Raw genomic sequence first — 21,984 nt, 5'->3', positions numbered from 1 at the left:
TTCCACATGATCGCCATATAGATAAGACAATGAAATTCGCAAGATGGGTTGTGAGATCCCTCCCCTCTAGGAAGAGGCATCGTCCCGATGTCAATCACAACAAATTTAAATACACAAACCCAAAACTGAGATATAACTGAAATAAAATAAACTATATGAAAAGATGGGGAAAGGATTTCTGTAAATCCTCCACATCCTCCCAAGTAGCACTATCCACACCAAATTGGTCCCATTGGACCTTATATTGGAGGACGTCTTTGTCTCGTACCTTGATGGTACGCTGCTCAATGAGTTGGGTGGGCTGAATTGCCATCATCCCTATATCCTGTACTTGCAACGCATGCCAATCAAGCACATGAGATATCTCAGGATGATATAACTTAAGCAAAGAAACATGGAAGACTTTATGAATGTGGGCTAAAGCAGGCGACAGAGCAAGCCGATAAGCAATTGGGTTGATAACTTCTAGAACCTCGAACGGGCCAACAAATCTCGGAGCAAGCTTAGAGCTCTTGTCAAACGAGATTGAACTTTTATGCAGTCTAACCCTCAAAAACACCTTATCCCCAATCTGAAACTGTTGGAAAGTATGTTTCTTGTTAGCGTAACTGTTTTGTCAATCTGTTGCCTCTTCCAGGCGACTACAGATTAAGATCACTTGTTCTTCCATCTCTTTTAGCATCTCAGGACCCACAATAACCCTGACCTCTACCCTATCCCAACTAATAGGAGTTCGACACTTCGGTCCGTAAAGAGCCTTAAATGGAGCCATACCCAAAGAAGAATGATAGGAATTGTTATAGGCAAACTCGACCAATGGAAGATACTCCTCCCATTTGTACTGCTGATCCATGCAATACATGTGCAACAAATATTCAAGCCCCTGATTCACCCTCTCAGTTTGCCCATCAGTTTTAGTGTGGTAAGTTGTGCTAAAGTTCAGGCATGTACCTAAAGCAGAGTTCAAGGTTGTCCAAAACCTTGAAGTCATTCGGGTATCCCTGTCAGAGATGATGGTTTCTGGAATACCATGTAGTTGAAATATATCTTGGACAAACTTTCTTGCCAAAATTGGAGATCCGTCCTTCAAACTCCAAGGAATGAAGTGGGCAACTTTAGTTAATTTATCGATTACGACCAAGATGACATCATGCTTGCGTTGAGTCATGGGTAAACCTTGTACAAAGTCCATGCTAATAACCTACCATTTATACTGTGGAATTGCATGTGGGTACAAAAGACCTGCCGGATGGACATGCTCAGCCTTGACATGCGAACATTCCAAAAACTGGGCAACATACTGTCACATCTTGTTTGAGTTCTGGCCAAAAGTATAAAGGTCTCAAATCAGCCATCATCTTGTTTACCCCTGGGTGACTTGAAAATGGAGTGCAATGCATCTCCTCAAGAACAACTTTCTGCAACCCTTCACGGTTGGGAACATAAATCCTATTCTGGTACTTAAGCGCACCATCATCATCATAAGAATAATCATCAAACCGTGGATTAGAGGCATCGGTGTCCAAAACTGACTTCACCCATTCATAATGGGCATCTCCAAGAAGGTACTGAAGAATATACTTTCATATGAGTTCGAGATGAAGTGATAACGGTGATATGCCTCCTACGACTAAGTGCATCCGCTATCCTGTTCTCTTTTCCTTTAATATACTCTATGCCAAAATCGTACTCACTGAGAAATTCAAGCCATCTTCTCTGTCTAGCATTCATATTAGGTTGAGTGAAAATATATCTCAACCTCATATGATCGGTCTTAATTTCAAATGGCTTTCCCAATAAGTAATGCCGCCACATCTGCAAAGTATGTACTATCGCAGCCAATTCTCAATCATGAGGAGCATAATTCACTTCATGCAATTTGAGCTTCTTGGACTCGTAAGCAACAACCTTACCGTCCTGCATCAATACAACCCTAAGGCCATCTCCTAAAGCATCTGTTGTGACAACAAAGTGTCCATTAGGATCCGGTATAATCAAGATAGGAGCGGTAGTAAGCCTTTGCTTAAGCAACTGAAAGGCTTCCTCGCATGTTTTTGTCCACTCAAATCTTTTACCCTTGTGCTGACGAGTTGTAATCGATGCTGCTATGCTAGAAAATCCCTCAACAAATTGCTGCAGTAGCAGAGCGGGAAATAAAATAAGAAATGTTTTATGTTTTCAATATTTAAATTTAATGTTTTCAATAAACGTCCTACATGTGGTGGCATACCTAGAGTAGCAAGTCGATGTGCTCTCCAGATATAGCCACCTAGGACCAGGTATAGGTTTTTAAAATTAGAATAGTTTTAATTTGTAGATAATGATTGTCAGATTCCAATAATAGGTAGTAGGCAGTTTCGGATTCTTATCCTTTTCTTGGATAGAAGACGAAAAAAACGTGGATATTTAAAATGTGGCCTACTGCATGATTGTCAGATTCCAATAATAGGTAGTAGGCAGTTTCGGATTCTTATCCTTTTCTTGGATAGAAGACAAAAAAAACGTTTCTCATCCTTTTATTAGAAAAGGAGAGTCAGTTTTAAATAAGCCGGTTGGCTATGTAAGAGAGGCATTCGAATTTGGGTAATAGAGAAAGTTTCAGTTTTTGCCTTAGAAAGGATATAGATAATCGACTATGGAGTTTGGCAGCAATTTGATCTTGGTCTCTCTTGTCGAAGTGCAAATATGTTTTCTTTGAGGACATTCTGGGTTAAAGATCTTGGTGTGCGGGTGAAGATAAACTATGGAGATTTATATATTCTGATTTAATCCAATCTTGAGTTTGGTTCGAGTTCGATCCCGGTTGATTGATGTCGTGCCCCTTGAAGTAACTCAGTTGAGTGAGTATTCCTCCTGAGCTTTCCAAGGTGTGGCTCTGCATCACAAATTTCCTGTAATACCTAGCAAGACCCATAAAGCTCCTAACTTCACTTACGTTTTGCGGAGTTGGCCATTCAAGGATGGCTTTAATCTTTGCAGGGTCCACTGCTATGCTAGCAGCTGATAAAATATGCCCCAAGTAGTGGATCTCCTTCTGATAAAATGAACACTTTGAGAGCTTCCCATACAACTTCCTCTCTCTCAAACACTGCAGAACTATGTGCAAATGCTCTTCATTCTCTTCTAAATTCTTGGAGTATATTAAAATATCATCAATAAATATCTCCACAAATTTATCAAGGCAGTCTTTGAATACGTTGTTCATCAGATTCATGAAAGCGGCAGGTGTGTTTGTCAATCCAAAAGGTAAGACTACAAATTCATAGTGCCCATACCTTGATCTAAAAGCTGTCTTAGGTATGTCTTCCTCTCAAATCCGAAGTTGGTGATATCCGGATCTTAAAATCAATTTTAGAGAATACGGTTGCTCCCTTCATCTAATCAAACAGTTCATTAATTCTTGGAAGAAGGTACCGATTCTTTATGGTCACCTTGTTTAGCATGCGATAATCAATGCACAACCTTAAGGTACCATCTTTTTTCTTGATGAAGATTACCGGAGCTCCTCACGGTGGTACACTAGGTCGAATGCTGAGTGTTCAACTCATACATCTCTGTGGAAGTCATGCGGTACGTAACTTTTGATTGTGGTTCTACTCCTAGCGCAAGATCTATGGAAAAATCAAACTCCCTCTTATGGCGTAGTTCGGGCAAATCATCCGGAAACACATCTCTAAATTCCTACAAGATAGGATGATCCTCTAAACAAGGTGGAACCTCCTCCAGATTCTTGACATGGGCAACATATAACTGGCAACCCTTCCTCTTTGCTCTCTTCAGTTGCATTGCTGAAATTTGTCTCAATGCAAATGGCCATTTGACACCATTTATAATCGCGGAGTGACCTGTGTCATCGAAGCATTCAATCACCTTATCCTGACAGCTTACTAAATGTTTATGCTCACTTAACCATTTGATACCTAGGATGATATTGTATGAGCCCAAAGGCGCTACAAATAGGTTGACCTCTGTTCTAAAACTAGGGAGTTCCAACTCACTGCAAAAAAAGCATTGCTCTACTCTGTGTTCAGCCCTGTTACCATATGGCCCTAATAGGTATCTTAACAAGTATCTTAGGATCTACGAAGCATTCAGTAGCACCACTATCTATAAGAATAGAAACAGGGTATCCAAAAAGTGTACCAGTCATCTGTATAGGAGTGGCTTGATAATCTGCCTATCTATGATCAACTGCAGCATGAATGTCGTGCTGAGGTGGGAAGTCCTTCCTATCAGATCGCTGTGGACACTTGGCGGCAAAATGGTTACCGCCACATACAAAGCATCTTGTCCTAGGGCCTCTCTTGTCATCATTCCTGTTCTGATCACCCCTGTTGTTTCCAACATCATCTTTACCAATTCAAAATCTTACCCCAGAAGGCAAGTTGTTGCTTCTTTGTTCTCAAGTTGAAGTTGGCCTGTATCGAACCTCTACTCTTTGTTGTGCCACCATAACCACAACCAAAGTAAGCAAAACGTTCTTTTGTTTTAAAACACAACCGCAAACAGGGCCAAATGAAATAGTAATAACTTCCAATGTCACTTTCCTAAATATAATTCCTGGCACACTTCAACATCCCATAGCATTCAATATTGAAGGTTTGCACTGTCTTTTCCCCACCGGCCATACCCACTCACCCTCCGAATTGATGCCTCAAAACTTCAAAAGTCGTCCACAACACAATAATCATTTGACTTGTTTAATGTCACTTCCTGTTTGGAGAGTGTATCCGCGATCATGTTACCAACTCTATGAGTGATTTTGAATTCTTTGAGGGAGGATAATTTAACTCTTATCAATTTGATATATTCATTAAGTTTCCAGACTTGTGGCTCTCCATTTATAATTGCATTGACATTAATTTGAGAATTCCCTTCGCAAAACGTTTGATGAGCATGACAACTTCTCGATTTGATTCATCAAACTTTCTCTGTACTTGCTTCCTCAAGACGTTTGGTTGTGCCCAACACAATGTTGTCAAGACATGTACTCAAAAAAAAATGTCATCTTGTGCTGCTTCCAGTATTGTAGTTCTTGCCATTGAATTTTTGACTGCCTTCCAACAGAATGTTAGTCAATTGCTTGCTTTGCACATTTTTTTGAGACACAAAAAGCGAGAAGACGAGATGGCTGAATGCACAAATTTGAATGTGCTGAGTACAGAGGCAGACACATGCACATCTTTCAATGTGAATCAGGTGGCACAAAATTCAAGGTACAAAAATCGAGAAACCCAGAAAATTCTAAAGACAACCCAGTTAAGGTCTTGGAAAACCAACAAAGAATGATAAAAAAAATTTGAACACTAGTTGACACATAATTCGAGGCACAAAAAATGAAGTGCCCAGAAAAATCTGAAGGCAACCTAGTTGAGATCTCAGAAAACCTAGGAGGAATCTATAATCAAAATCAATTTCTGACTTGAAAAATTGAAGGTATTGAAGAAACCCTAGCTGGCTGACTGGAAGAAGTCCAATACAGAGAAAAACTGTGGAAAACGGATGCCCTAGATGAAGAACTGTTGTGGCTGAGCAGAGAGATGACCATAGAGAAGGTGGAATGCATGAAGGACGGGAAACTGTCATGTTTTTATTTGCAGAAAAACGTGAAAAAGAAAGCAGAACAGTGTCCGTGAAATATAGAGAAAGGGTGTCAAACAACAGTAGATGATCTGAAGAGGGTCAAATAACTTCTGAGATGAGTTTGGAGAAGCCATCACAGGGGATAAAAAGCTGAAAAAATACATAGGTTTGATATTGAACAAAATGGCAGAAAGATGGTTGAATCAGGTGCAAGCAATGTTCAAATCAACCAGAATTGGTCGTTTCAACAAAAAATGACATTAGATGAGTTGTAAAAAAACTAATTTATGCAAAAAATCAAGGTGGAAATGATTTTGATAATTTGTAGAACAGATAATTTTAACAAGAAAATTATAAATTTATGAAAAAGAATTAACTTGGCTCTGATACCGTATTAGACAAATAATTTGGTAAAATATTGGATGAATTAATGAATGAGCAAGACACTCATAAATAGTTTACAAAGATGTCGTTATTAGAAATTTTCTAATAAAGAAAGAATAAAAAAATATTAGAAACATTCTAATATTTACAAGATTTACAATATTGACCATTAAAATAATAATAACCAGGATATTATAGAGATATCAGTAATTACTCTAATAGGGTAGAACCCCTCATGAGTGTAGGGGTAGCCCCACAAACGTTTATGTGGAAAATGACATTTTCGCAATTTTATCACCTTTCTTATGCAACGCCAAGTCATTACTAAGTTTGAAACTTGGGAGTGATAGGTGCACAAGTTGGTGCCTATTTTAAAGATATTTGTGAGTGCATAGGGATAGGATGGAAGCCCATAGACCGTTGTGGTTAGGGTTGTGCGCAAATTGGGAATACTTTGATTTTTTAAAAATATTACTTTTTAATTTTCTTTCCATGGGAGACACTTAGACATCCTCGAGATGGTTGGAGACTCCTTAGAGTAGCCTGGACGTCTCAGATTTCCCAAGCCATTCCCAACCAAGGGGTGTCCCAGAAATTTCTGCACCTTGGGGAACATGAAATGCCCCAAAAACATCCCAGAGTTTCCATTGGCAATGAAAGGATGGTTTGGGGATGTCTTATCAAAGTCCTTGTGAGCCTGTGAGGGTTGTCCCTGTCTTGAAAATGTAGGGAGTTTGGAGGGTTGTGTCCCCATGGAACATTGTCGAGATCTATGTTACCATGTTCTTTGAAATAGGACACCATATTGGAAAATTATGCTGCTGGTTTAGTTCTGCTTCATGATGGCTCTCAGTTTGCCAAGGGTTTGGCTAGGGGCACCCTGTGGGTCGCTCTTGGGCAAACCTGGGTCCTACCAATGGTAAAACTGAAAATATTTTCTGTTTGTTGAGACAGAGATTTGATCAGTCTGAATGCAAAGTCTTTGTATTCATAAAGTTTTGTAGATACACGTTTTGACCCTCGTTCTCAATGGGAGGTAGAGAAAGACCATCTGATGTTTTGCAGCAGCAATGCTAACATTTCTTACAAATATCACCGTTTTCAATGAAAATATTTCTTAAAAATATTGCTGTTTTGCAATATTGATTTGTACAAAAGCTCTGGTGGTTGTTAACATTAATTGTTTATTTTTTGTTTTTAAAATTTTATTATAGAATCAAGAATATTTTTTTCAAGATAAAAATTATAAAACAAAATATGATAGATTGGAAGTAATAATAATATATAAATATAAACATGATATTATAAAGTAGCTATATTATATTTTATGTATAGAGAGACACACACATACCCCTGAACAAAGATGTACAACTTAGACATAGATGAAATGTCCTAACTTCTGAAAAACTCCCTTTATTTAGTCATCTGTCTTAATAAATATCATTTTGAATACGTTCTCTTCTGAGAGCTAAACATTAGGAAGTCTTTTGCTCTGGTTAATATACATTGTCAAATCCTTTTGCTGAAAAATGGTTTGAACTTTTAGAGAAATAAAATACCAAGATTGTATTTTGATGTTATGTGATAGATATTCTAGCATTTAATTACACACCGGTGTTTAGTTTGGTTGTTTGTGGCAATCCCTAATTGGCCTAATTGGTCGCCTTCCTCTTTGAATTTTGGATTTAGAATTGCCATGCATGAACAAAAGACCACCAGACGCAAAACAGATGATAATGTTCAGGAAGGAGCAGTGCCTGCCTACTTGCTTGACCGTGATGCAACGACTCGTGCTAAGGTAACTAATTTATTGTACATCAGATTACATGATTATTTGTTATGCTTATGCAGCCTCTTCTGAGTTATAGTTTTATAATTCAAGAGATGTTCTTTATGCGTCTGCTTTTTTTGAATTCTTTCTTTTTTATTGTGTAGGTGCTGAGTAATACAATAAAGCAAAAAAGAAAAGAAAAGGCTGGTAAATGGGAGGTTCCCCTTCCTAAGGTAAGCTTAGAAAAGCCATGAAAACCATGTTTGTTTGGTTAATTTTATTCTTCACGCAATGTGTGGTGATCATCAACAACAACAAGAACTATTAACTTTTATAATGTATTGGTTTGGCAGTTCTGAAGATTAAAGAGATCCATCATATTAGATATAGATCTTCTTGTAGAGAGGAGTTGTATGTGCGAATTTGTGTGTGTGTGTGTATGTATGTGTATGTTTGAGTGTATGTGTCTGTATCTATGTATGCATATATCTGCATGTGCAAGCATGTTGTGTGTATGTGTGTGTTATGTGCATACACATGCACACACATGTGCATAGAGAGAGAGAGAGAGAGAGTATAGTATAGCGAGACAATATAATTCAAGCTTTGAATGTATACAGGAGCTGAAGTCAAAATATATTTAATCTTATTCAGAAATCCATGTTTGATGCACTTAATAATTGGCTGGATTTATAGCTGGCAGTAAAACAGCCAATGGTAGTCGTCTTCCATGTAAGGAGGCATGCAGCCAGATACTGATGCAGGAGCATCTGGGGGTGCAGGGCAAACTTGCACCTTCAAAAGTATTGGCATTTTATTCTGAAGGATACGTGAATAAAATTAAATGTAAGCCTTGATATTTTTGATTTTTTCATCTACGTAGGAAAGTGTCCAAGTGGACATATGGGTAGAAAAAATGGCGTAAAGGGAAATGGGATTGTCAAGAGGGGGCATGGGATTAACAAGAGGCACAAAAAATTCTATAAATTGAGACCTGAGCTAGTTGTTTCATCATTCATAGTTGAGTTCTTCTCTTCAGAGGTAAAAGTAGTAATATTTAAGGGGTATAGTCAGTCAGTCATTAGAGCAAGTAGAAGTAGAGTAGGTGGATGACACAAGAAATTGTTGCCAAGACTATGTTTTAGCTAATATATAATTTTCGTTGAAGATAGGCGGATTCCTGCATTTGTTGCATATTGGCATGGTCACTACATCTCAAAGTTTAGTTATAGTGATTGATTGAAATGGAGGATTGTGAATATGAAAAATGAATTCCATGTTTATACCTTTTGTTACTTGTTGATTATAAGTCATAGGGTAAGGTTAGTCTGAACTTAATTTTAATCAATTATTTAATTATTATCTATCTAACTAATTTTCATCACTTATTCTTCTATAAATTAAATAATTAAGTACTAAGTTTGATTGTGAATGTTCATTTGGATTGCACCAGTATTGGGTATTTGGATGAATGTTGGCAATAACTCTCGCATCATCTTTGTGTAATTGTTTTAATTAGTGAAGCAAAGCTTAGTTAAGGAATTCACTCATCTAAGCATCTGTAATGGGCACCTTGGAAATGCCCAAGAACTGAACCAACTGCTGATAGAGGCTTTAATGTCTTCGCATAGATTTGAAACCACATAACATGAACAAGAAGGAATTTATGCAAAACTGAAGATTGAACTACTATTGAAATAATATTGGTTTTCAAACTAATAAAATCAAATACATAGCAAACTTTCCAACTCACTAATTACCCCAGCATTATAACATGTTATTCCAGTTATGATTTCCCAATTTGCTGCTACAGTAATATGAATAGTGCCACGCTACAGTGCTGGTACAGTAAAAACTGCTTTCAATCAGTCCAAGATCCTCATAAAAACATTCCTCCACAATGGCATAAGTATCGGACAAGGAATGAGAATGGTATGAGCAAACACCCAATCCGCTTGTAGCTGGAAATGCGCCCAAGCTGCCTGTTAATGAAGCTAATAGCGATGAATTTCAAAGGCTAAACTCCAAGGGAATGACTTCTAGAATGTCACAAGAGAGGATAGACGTCCTCTAATGCCAAGAATAGATCCGTAACTCTCGCATCCAATTTCTTCTCATATTCAACCTTGCCTAACAATAGCCACAAGCTCTCATTTTATTCTTACTTCATAGGGTTGACCACTTTTTACAAGCAATGTGGGATAAATAAAATAAAGAAAAGGCTAACGGACACACAACTGGACAGCTGTAAAAGTGGGAACATTACAGTCCGCCCCCCTTGAAATTGCTTGTCCTCAAGCAATCTAGCAATACAATGAACTCCAACCTCCACCTGGATCCCAAGTGAAGTAGTGTGTGACATCCCTGTGGACATTAAACCAACTGCAAACCAGCATCATCGGGTTCAACCACATGTTCTGCAGCCTAGCACCCAAAACTTGTGTTGATGATGTAGAAGTCAAAATGTCATCAGAAGACAACTCCATAGAAGATCTATGAAACCTCTTCTTCCTTGTATCCAACCACATAATATATATTGGACTAGAATCCTGATCATCACCAACATGCATTGAAAAAGATGTAGCTACAGGCGAACCATATGCACTCATGCCAACTGTATCAACAATAGGTGTAGCCACATCAAAATATATGGACATAGGAACAACACTAACTGCCGCAATAGAAAACTCATAATCGTCAACATGTGCTCCATCATTAGAACACACATCAACAATTGCATGCATATTGCTAAACTCCTCGTTGGATGGTTCAACTAACACAGAAGTGGCTGCTGATATGACAGTATCTTTGCATGCTCCTAATCCCACTATTGCTGCATCCCCGCCCCCTGACAAAGCCTCAACTGCGGACTCCTGACTCTGCGCACATGACTCAGCATTAGGCTGTGAATCAATAATACTAGAGCATAAACTCAGATCTATACATGCTTTTGTCCCACCCGAGGAAGCAATTTCCTCTTGCACTGTAGCAACACCATGAGATCTCACATAGAAATCTCCACTAATAATCTTGTCCTCGAGAGAGCCAAAAGTATTAGTGGTAACAACTGCATCAACTGTCTCTGCACTAATTGTACTAACAACTCTAGGAGCCTCAACCTGTTGAAGCTCGGTGCCGCTATCCTCTGCTACCACTGACACAACTACGTGTCCCTATGAAATAAGTCCATTGTCAACACTGCAGATAAGACTAGTAGGTGTCATACTAAATAAAGGTACATCTGCACCATGGGCTCCTTTAGGGGAAAACTCAAGCTTCCTTCCCTGCAACCTCAGTGTCGGCCTTCTAAAGGCAGAAACCATATACCTTGCTGCCCTTTCAATTGTCTCTGGATTCAACAAGCTCTCTGTCAATCTCTGTTGATGAAGCTTAAGTTTCTCCATGCTCTCCCGCAAAGCATTCATCTTCATGCTAACTTCGTTATTATTCCACTGACTTCTAAAACTGCCAGTCCTCCAATGTCTGTCCATGGCTAGAAAATGCTAGAGTGCTGGTCACTCCAAATGCAACAGCAAATCTGACAATAATATAAATTTTCTACCCCACAGGATGGCAGGAAACCACTCTGATACCACTGTAATGGGCACCCTGGAAATGCCCAAGAACTGAACCAACTGCTGATAGAGATTCTAATGTCTTTGTATAGATTTGAAACCACATAACATGAACAAGGAGGAATTTATGCAAAACTGAAGATTGAACTACTATTGAAATAATATTAGTTTTCAAGCTAATAAAATCAAATACATAGCAAACTTTCCAACTCACTAATTACTCCAGCATTATAACATGTTATTCTAGTAATGGTTTCCCAACTTGCTGCTACAGTAATATGAATAGTGCCGTGCTACAATGCTGGTACAGTAAAAACTGCCTTCAATCAGTCCAAGACCCTCATAAAAAAATTCCTCCACAATGGCATAAGTATCGGACAAGGAATGAGAATGGTATGAGCAAACACCCAATCCGCTTGTAGCTGGAAATGCGCCCAAGCTGCTTGTTAATGAAGCTAATAGAAATGAATTCCAAAGGCCAAACTCCAAGGGAATGACGTCTAGAATGCCACAAGAGAGGATAGAGGTCCTCTAATGCCAAGAACAGAGCATCCAATTTCTTCTCGTATTCAACCTTGCCTAACAATAGCCACAAGCTCTCCTTTTATTCCTACTTCATAGGGTTGACCACTTTTCACAAGCAATGTGGGATAAATAAAATAAAGGCAAGGCTAACAGATACACAATTGGACAACTGTTAAAGTGGGGACATTACAACATCACCCATTGATATCATTATGCTTAGGAATAGAGTAAATTTCTTAACACTTCAATCCTTTTTGTCTTTTATTCAAAGTCAAGTTAATATTCCAAGTTCCAACTACTTTGAGGAGAAGAATTGATAAAGTGTAGGAAGCATAACATAAGTCCCCTTGTGATTACCAACATATTACATCATTAAACTGGGTTGTGTCCAACATAAAGTTGCATGTTGGCATTGTAAACCTTGGGGCGGCTTCATTTGATTGCCATATTCTTTAGCATTTGGAGTTTCCTTGTTCAAGCGAGGATAGGATACTTGGTATTTTATTTTGCATGTTGGAGTGGCCACAAAACTCACATCAACACAAAGTATGTATCATACTAATAGTACACTTGAAATGAAAGTTTCTTTTTTCATTATAACCTCTATGTAGAATATAGAATACACTCTTATGATCAAAGTTTTGCTCACATCATAGGCTATGCTCTTATTTGCAATATTAATTTTTTTTTGGCAAGGGTGTGAATGTTGGCAAGGGTGTGAATGTTTCTCTTGATTTGTGGAGTGTTAGAATAAGGCAATAGAGAATCTGCAAATAGCTTGAAAGGGATGCTTATGATCACAGTTACATTGCCTTGGGGGACGGGGGGATGTTGGGACATGGGGATAGATTTCCTGATACGGGGGACAAAGGGGCCTTAGTTTGGGGATGACATGGGATGTGAGGTGGGGGGTGGGGAGTATGGATATACTATATAGTATATACTATAAATATGGTACTTAAAATGCTAGTTATGAAAAGATACATAACAATATAAGACATAAAGGTGTACAATACTAATTTACCAAAATTTATGTACTTGAACATTGCATGCAATGAACATGAAAGTGGAAAACTGAATATTGAACAATAAATATTAATAGTTTAAATACTTGAGTCAACAAATGGAAGAGTTCTAACTTATATTATATATATATTAAATAATAAATTATAATAGATATAGATATCAAAGGTATAAGTATCTTATCACAAAGATGATAGCATTGAGCAACTTGATATGATATTCAATGTTCATGTATCAAAATGACCAATAGGATATTTTTTTATTTTAAGAAAACTCTATTTTTTTTGTTTGGATAGGGACACCTAGCCGTCCCTTGGAGGGGTTGAGGAAGGCGTTCTCACCCCCTGCCCCCTTAGGATGCCAAGACGTCCCCCTATCTTTTGCTAGAATGGTGGTAGACTGGTGGCACCGTTGGAGATGCCGAAACGACGTCCCACCATCCCTGTCTCAAACACTTTTTTTTTGGGTGGGATGCGTCCTTGTGTTGCACTGCTTATGACCTATCAATTTTTGTTACAAGACTTACACTCGGCAAGCTGTTTTTAATTTGGGCTTAGGCTCAGTGCACAAATTTTCCCATTTGTGGAAGAGTTGAAAAATTGAGAAAAACATGAAATATGGAGATTTTTAAGGATTTTAAAGCATGCGCTCTAATTGAAATATAAAGATACAATAAACTAATCAAGAGCAGTTGCTTTGATCACATACACATGTATACATCGATTAGATATGTATAAAATAAGATTTTAACTAAGGAAAACAGTTTTGAACATATAAAAGTTGTCGAGTATTTTAGGTGTACAAAACTCAGTGGCATCAAATACAAATTTACAATATGAAGTCGTGAATTGTGCTAAGAAGCTTGTAATATATATATTCTTCAACAGAGTAATACTAGCTCTTTGTGGAATCTACTAGATTAATATTGTCATACCTTTTGATGATCACCTTGAAAATTAATAACTATCCATCACATTACATTAGAAACACAAACACTTTTGTATCACAAGGAGCACAAGTGCCAATAGGAAGGACCATACTAAAATTACATATAATAATTGGATTGAGCTTTTTGTAATTGTTTTTCTTAGTATGTTTTTTTTCAATATTTTCAGATTCAGCTTTTTGTTCCGGGAAATGCTTTGTAAAAATAAATTAAAATTTTGCCGATTCTCAGCTCTAAGTCTTCTCAACACTGTTAATGGGTAAATGAAAATATTATTTAGTCTATTATATTCATTTTAATCACAACAACCAGAAGTTTATAGAAAATCAGATGAATGACATCTTTATATTTAGCATAAGAGATGGAATTACTGTTACATTTAGATTTGGTGCCAAATGTTCAAGTTACTTTGTTTTTATTTTGCAAGTTTGTTGAGGGTAAAATTTGAAAACAAGGAAATTGTGCTTCTTTGAAGAAGATTTTGTGTTTCCTTCTCAAATTCTTTTAAAGTAATTATCATTGTCCATTGATTTTATGTGGGTTTTTCTCATAAGAACTTCTAAAGGAGTTGCATGGCTCCAAGTTACTGGATTGATGGCTCCAAGTTACTGGATTGATGGCCTGCCCTGGTTAATTTTTGTTACAGGTGAGGCCAATTGCAGAGGATGAAATGTTCCGAGTTGTCCGGTCTGGAAAAAGAAAAAGTAATGTTTTCTTTGTGCTCATTTATGGTTTCACTTGATCCTTTGTTTTGCGATTGCTTCTATTTGGTTCTTGCCATGGTCTTAACCTTCTTTCATGTTTGGTATATCATATGCATGTGCACTCTCAGATAGTATTGTATCATTAACACACAAAATACCTAATACCAGAATATTGTATTACTAACAATTCCACTGTAGCAAATCGGCTCCATTAATTCCATGATTTTGAATATAGTTCACTAAGATTTTGAATTTCATTAGTCTTTCAAAAATGGGATTTGAATGCATTTCAGGAAAGGAAGCCAAATTATTGGTGGCCCAGTCCTGCAGCCAACAGGATCTCATGCAAATATTCATAGACTAAGGATAGCACATAGATGAACATGAACTTTATCGAACAGAGATTACAATCTTTATGGGCTGAATATGTCACAGTAGATTACTGTAAGATCCAATGATCTTCAGGCAGCCTTCCAAATTACTGGTCTACGGATACCTTCAATTTTAAATGTTACTTCCATAGTCTTTCTTCTGTAACATCTGAACAAAGTCTGTAACTTCTCTGCACAGTGTGTCTTCTGGAAGGTTTAGCTTTCAGTCTGCCAATTAACTATTATTCATTATGATGCCATTTATTACCCAATTGAATGACAGATATTCAATCCTTTCCTCTTCTAATTGTTTCCTTGCTGGCCACTCCATCCTGTCTTGCATCTGTTTCTTGAATCACTTCTGTGCAAGGCCCCTGAGATTGCAACCTGCAAAAAAAATCTAGACTTTATTAAAATTCAAACTGCTTCTGGGCTTAAACTTTAGTAGAAATCAAACTGCTTTTGGGTGATGTTGATTGCAATTAGTTCTTTGGTGCTCCCGCCTTTTACATTTCTAGAATTAAAAAGGTAAGCCCCCACTCGTTGAGGGCTAAAATCATGCAAGGTATAGCCAGTCCATGATGATCACCCTCTGCAGAATACCTTGTTTGTTTTCCCACTTGATCACACACTATTAAAATAATGTGTTGTTTCTTTAACGGTCATCTTAGTTAGTTTCTATCTCTGATTTCTGTTTACATTTGTTTCTTTTAGAAACATCGTAAAGTATTTGCCTATATAATCTAGCCACATTTTCATTGTTAAATATACAATTACCATTACATGGTATCAGAGCGGATCGATGGGGTTTTATGGAATTTGGCAATTTTAATAAAAATCGTGGCCTTTCTTCTCAAATTTATTGTCAATTCTTTTTATGAAAGAAATTGCCTGCAATTTTTGAGGGTTTTCTTCAAACCTGTTTTATTCTGCAAATTTGAGGGTTTTCATTGAGTTCTTTTTTCTGTTGTCGTGTTGGTTTCTTCATGCCTTTTGACCATTCTGTAAACTTAACTAAATTGTAAGTATATTTTAATTTTTATTTATTTCTCAATAATTCTTATTTCAACAAGGGGACATTTCAGTAATTCCCATAGTTGGAAAACATGGACTGACTTGGCACCCCAAAAAATTGGACTTGGACTACGACTTAGAAAAAATTCATGAAAGGACTCTGCAAAAGAAAAGAAAAATCGTAATTTTACGAAAAGAAAAAACAATAGAGTTAGAGAATATAAGAGCCATAATTGAAACATTACATCCTACAGACCTGTTCTGAGCAATAATAAATAACAAATGAGAAGAGAAGCTTCTAAAACAACGAATTTAAGTTAAAAAAATAAAATTTAAATTTGACTGGGTGTTTTTAGTGTGCAGCGAGAATCCGTCTGCAGGACTAGGGAGTCCTGACTTTGGCCTTGGGCAAGTCCTGAGAAAAACTCGGGAGTCCAAGTTGAGGACTTGCCTGTACTCAGCTCTCGAGTCCATGGTAAGTTGACTCATCGACTCGTGAGTCCCGAGTCCTCTGATTTTTCCATCTACGGTAATTCCTATTTAATTTAAATTTATGGCTCACAATAATTTTCAAAACATCCTAATGTGATGCTTTTGTTGTCCTAATTAAATGAGTTCTTCCCAAAAGGAGGTTTTGGTGAATCAATGTTTGAAGTCATTTTTAACCCATTTGGCATTTCGGTAAGTTCATGAAACATTGAACTGGCAATTAGAGTCATCTTGTAAGATTTCACCATTTTGGCGATTTTGTGGACCAACCTTACAAATTTTTTTTCTGCTTTGTCTTGTTGGGGTTTCGAGCTTCATCAAGAACAATAAAATACCTTCCTTTGTTGATGATTTCATCTTGAATTGGAATTGTTGGGAGTTTAGATAGTTCTTGGAACTCTTTTGTGATTTGACTCGAAAGTCTTGCAAATGTTACACATAGTTAGGTATTTCTATCCCATTAGGAACTATCTGCTCTTCCATTTCTCTAAGTTCCATTGCAAGTGTGGTTGGAGCTTTATTAAGAACTTGAAACTTATTAGAGAGTTTCAATGTTCCAGGAACTAACCATTCTCCTGACCCCAAATAATTGTTGGAACTTCTGATGAAAACTGGAACCCATGGGAAAAATTAAATTGAAAAAAACTTGTTAAAGTTTCCAATAGGATCAGGAATCTACCTCTTGTCAAAATGAAGAAACACACACACACACACACCCACACACACTGAGAAGGGGTGAATCAGTATAAGACCAACTTTTTACTTTCTAAAATTTTAGCAACTAAAATGAAATAATTGAAAGCATTTATACTCATACAAGACACAAGATTTTACATCTAAAGCTTGGATCTATTGTCCAAATCCAGCATCAGCAAAACAAAGTCTTCTTTACAAGAGTTTGCAGGCACCAGCCCACCCTACAACTGGACAACAATCCAACAAGAGACACCAATATCTTTCAATGAGGGGCACCAACCTCGGATCTCTTAGAATAGAAGGCATCAACCTTGAAAACACAATATAACAAACTGTTTGTGTTTTTCTCTTGTATCTACCTTTGAAAATCTGCTTGCTATTTCACCAAGATCTGTGTTAAATCTCCGCTCTCAATCTGCAAAATATCTCCATACAGGTCTGCAATATGATCTTCAACAATTGGTCATAAGTCTTTATTATATCTTTACACAAATTTTCACTGTGATTTTCAATGATTGTGCACAAATCTGCAATATACATGCTACAAAGATGTCTCATTTTACACATAAATCTGTTCTCAATATTTGGAAAGATCTTCACCTCAAATGAACGTGTGTTTATACCTTACAGTACGCACCTTTTAGTTTTACCCAATGGTTACCACACTTCAAGCTGGCTGGCCAAGGCAGAAAACTATTTATTTAATTCAACTTTTGCCTAAAAAAATGGGCACCTAACTCTATGAGGCCAATTTTGAATTTTAATTTAGTTGCAACCCTTAAATTAGGGTGCACCTCGCAAGGAGGTCGTTGCATATCAAATAATATTTAATTACATTTTTAATTTCTCAAAACTGGGTAAGCCCACGAGGGAGCTGTCTCATGTTTTGTATGTTTATTTGATACAAAATAATCCTCCTAATGTGGACGCCAATCTTCCTTGCTCTGTTTTGACTTAATTGACAGTATTTCAAGGCAACACAACTGAGTGTTCTTCATAGGTGACTTTAGTAGAACTCAAAACCTGTCGGGGCTCGAGGAAGGAACCAAAACCTGTCTTCCAACTTGTTCTTGACAGAGACCGAACCTCAGTTGAGCCATAGCTTAGCTGATTTTGTTCCAATGTCCAACAAATTAAAACTAGAGACATCCATTTTGGCCTTCTACATGACACACTCCTCACTTGGCTGAATTGATCCTGGAATTTCTGAGAAGCAGACCGGCAAAAACCAATTGAACAAAAGCCAACCCAAAATTTGAATTAAGATTGAAAGTGATCTTGAAATGTTTAAGTTGATGCAAGATTGGTTGTGGACCTGAATGCTCCTGCATCACATTCTTACACAGTTCGGTTAGTATGCAAAGAACATGATGGGCACCTGATTATAGTGAGAGGGATGTGTGGTTGAATCAATATAATACAATCTTTTACTTTTTAACTTAACAATCACATTAGCATCAATTGCACAATATAAATAATAACAAGAACAAACAATGTACATGGAAACCCTTATGGGAGAACCTCAGCAAAACATTGCTTATATTAACCTCTTTTACAAACTTCGTTGCACTTAACCTATTGGAGACACCAAGCCCACAATTACCCCTATGAGAAACTCAGCAAAATATTGTTATATTAACCTCTTTTACAAACTTTGTTGGCACCAACCTATTGGAGACACCAATCCCACAATCTGTAGGCACCTACCCCACTGCTAAGCACCAACTTACAGAGGGACACCAATCTCTTATTTAGGAAGCACCAACTTCAAAACTAACTTCCTCCTTGGATGTTGCTTCTAGAATGGATGATGGGTAATTTAATCTCCTTTATAAGATTCTTGACCTCACATGCATGTCTTGAATGGATTGTCATTTGATTTCTTTTCATGCAATTTCCTTATTATATTCTTTCTTTTACAGTACAACTTACAGCATATTCATGAGAGCATTGCTTCAAAATAATTACGCTTTTAAGTCTGCATCCTTTCTTTCTCAAGTCTCTGTGTGTGTATTTTAAACTTCTGCTGGTGTACATCTATCTCCACAAATCCCACTAAAATTTTATATCCGTATGCCTCCATAGCAAGCATTCTTTTGAATAGAGACAACCTTCCAAAGAAGACAGGTCATTATTAACAATCCGGCCTTTGATTAATCTTGATTGCAACCTTTGATTAATCTTGATTGCTTTCTCAATTAACCCTATTCTGTTAACCATGCCCTGCTGCCTTATTACAATTAATTGCTGTCTTGAGATCATAATCACTGCATACTAAGTAGCAATACTGCCTTTGTAAACAACTACTCCACAAATTCTTTAGCACTGTCTTCACAGTATAGATTGCTGCCTCCTTGTTTTAATCATTGTATGTAGAATAGGATTTCTTATCTTCAGCGATGTAATCTTCATTTATATATCTTTGTCAGAGGGAAGTTGCCCAAACAGGACTTAAAATTTTTTACTGTATTTAATACTTCATAAAGCAGAGAGCTGGCCAGAATGATAAGTGTTATGGTAAATTGATTTAAAAAACAATTCTTTATAAACTTCAAACCATAGTATCTTGAAGTTTGTTTTGGGGCATCCTGCTCATTCGCAAGTTTTGAGGGTTTGCCGATTTTCCTGAAAATCATGGCAGTTGTTCTTGGTATGTCTATGGCTATTGGAAGGGTAGCTCTGTTATTCAACATCAGATTGGAATTTTGTGATGATTTCTGGTCAAATGTATTGTTGATTCTGGAAGGGGTTAGTGGCAGACTCATCTCAGTGGCAGAGTCAGTGGCAAGCTCTTGTATCTTTTTGCAAAGCTTATTGAATAAGGGGGCACCCTTCTTTGTTCTTTTCTGGACTGATTTTGGCTTCTTGATCATTAACATTTGACAGATCCAGGGAGGGCCTCAGCAGCAGCAAAATGTTTTGCATAATTTGTGATCGAAAGACAGCAGTTAAACATAACCATTAAGGGAGGGTATTAGAATATTGTAATGTTTCTGAAATGGTCATCTTAGTTAATCCTTGGTTTATTACGTAGTTTCTATTTTTTTGTCTTTCGTTCATGATTATTTTTTTTAGAAACATTGTCTTTGTAAATCTATATAAGCAGCTTTCATCTCCTTTGTTTACCATAACACTTATCATTCTAGCCAGCTCTCTGCTTATACTTCTGCTCAAATCAAGAAATCACCCTCAAAACCCTTGACCAGGCTCATGATTTTTAGCATAAATCTTCAAAGATGAACCGCAAAATTTTAATAAAATATTTTCGACAATTTTTATTTTAAAAAAATTGAACAACAAATTTCTGGAAAATATTCTTAAAAAATTAATGAAATCCCATTAACCCGCTTTGATGCCATGTTATGGTAAATCAATGTTATTAAACAGAGGAGATGCCAGCTCCTTCTATAGATTTACAAACACGATGTTTTTAAATGAAACAATCGTGAACTAAAGACAAAAATAGAAACTGCTTAATAATCTAAAGACAGCTAAGATGACCATTAAAGAAACATTACAATATTCTAATAATAAGTTAGGATATGAGTCGAGCAGTATAATATGGTCGGCCTCTATTTGTATAGGTAAATATTAGATTCACTTTTACTTTCTATCTTTGCATCCTCAGTTCTTCTAGGCATTTGTGGATGACTTGTATCTTTGTCAGTAATGATACTTTCAACCAGCTCTGTGTCTTCCAACCTGGCACTAACTTTTCTTTCAACTATAATTAATTCATGGTGACAACAATGTCATCAATACTTTGACATCAATATATTCCAGCAGAACATATATATTGAAAAGTAACATAATGATAATAGGATTGCATGAGTTTTGGACCAAATCATCTATTAAAAATTCATATATTGACTCTTGGTATTCCTTTGCAGCCAAGCAATGGAAACGCATGGTTACAAAGGTTACATTCGTGGGACCTGGATTTACAAGGAAACCTCCCAAGTATGAGCGATTTATTCGTCCAATGGGTTTAAGATTCACCAAAGCACATGTTACTCATCCTGAGTTGAAATGTACTTTCAACCTTGATATCATTGGTGTGAAAAAAAACCCAAATGGTCCTATGTATACTTCTCTTGGTGTGATCACAAAGGGGTCCATAATTGAGGTAAGATGAGCTGGAGTTTCAGGTTGACAGTGAAGAGCAGATTTGGTTCTTTTCTTTAATGCCTCTTTATTTTCTTCTGGTGTTTGAATCTTGCACATTTGTGACAAAATATTACATGATTGACAGGTCAATGTTAGTGAGCTTGGTCTTGTGACTCCAGCAGGCAAAGTTGTATGGGGTAAATGAAAGTCAAATGTTGTTTCTCATTGGTGTAAGTTTGAGGTATATTTTTGCCTTCTAAACTCTTTCGTGCACATGCTTGCAGGAAAATATGCACAGGTGACAAATAACCCAGAGAATGACGGATGCATTAATGCTGTTCTGCTAGTGTAATTTTGATCAACTCATTGTCAAAATATAGAGGCTGTTTCCCGGGGACTTTTAAAATTGTAATGTTCTTAGTATATTTTTTGGTTAGGCAGTAAAGATATATATTGATGTCCAGAGGCGCGGTCCCTTAAATAGAAGGGGCAAGTTATCCTTGTACATTTTTGACTGTTAAATTTTATCTATGTATTAACAATCTATTACTAATATGCTAAAGAAATCTTGTTCTTAACATGATATCTTAAGTTGTGCCAGAAGAAATGGTCAATCTTTATGTGGTTGTCGGCTTCTCTGCAATGATGGTTGCCTCATTGTTATGTGTTTTGGGTTGTAGTCATGCACATCACATATTGGAGTACTCCAGCCACCTTAATGGAACAGTCTTATAGTCTCTTATTGAAATTTGGATCAATCTGTAAATGATGCTGTGCTCTTGCACTACAAAAGCTT

The 21,984-nt window shown here is 36.9% G+C and overlaps 1 protein-coding gene across 1 annotated transcript in view; it reads left to right on the top strand.

Annotated features, from left to right (window-relative positions):
- The window catches only part of LOC149554707 (Ribosomal protein S8e family protein), a 48,035-nt gene extending 26,269 nt beyond the window's left edge, over positions 1–21,766 (top strand). The window contains exons 4-9 of the mRNA XM_089828759.1: positions 7,657–7,765; positions 7,903–7,971; positions 14,454–14,511; positions 20,972–21,207; positions 21,334–21,385; positions 21,473–21,766. Of these exons, the coding sequence (XP_089684885.1) occupies positions 7,657–7,765; positions 7,903–7,971; positions 14,454–14,511; positions 20,972–21,207; positions 21,334–21,385; positions 21,473–21,540 (592 nt within the window). The 3' untranslated portion in view covers positions 21,541–21,766. The remainder of the gene's footprint in view (positions 1–7,656; positions 7,766–7,902; positions 7,972–14,453; positions 14,512–20,971; positions 21,208–21,333; positions 21,386–21,472) is intronic.
- Positions 21,767–21,984: the final 218 nt, after the last annotated feature.

Source organism: Cupressus sempervirens, chromosome 5, assembly GCF_028749045.1.
Source record: "Cupressus sempervirens isolate cs-2001-9-10 chromosome 5, ASM2874904v1, whole genome shotgun sequence".
In the NCBI taxonomy this organism is placed as follows: domain Eukaryota; kingdom Viridiplantae; phylum Streptophyta; class Pinopsida; order Cupressales; family Cupressaceae; genus Cupressus; species Cupressus sempervirens.
This window is presented reverse-complemented; position numbering and strand designations above follow the sequence as displayed.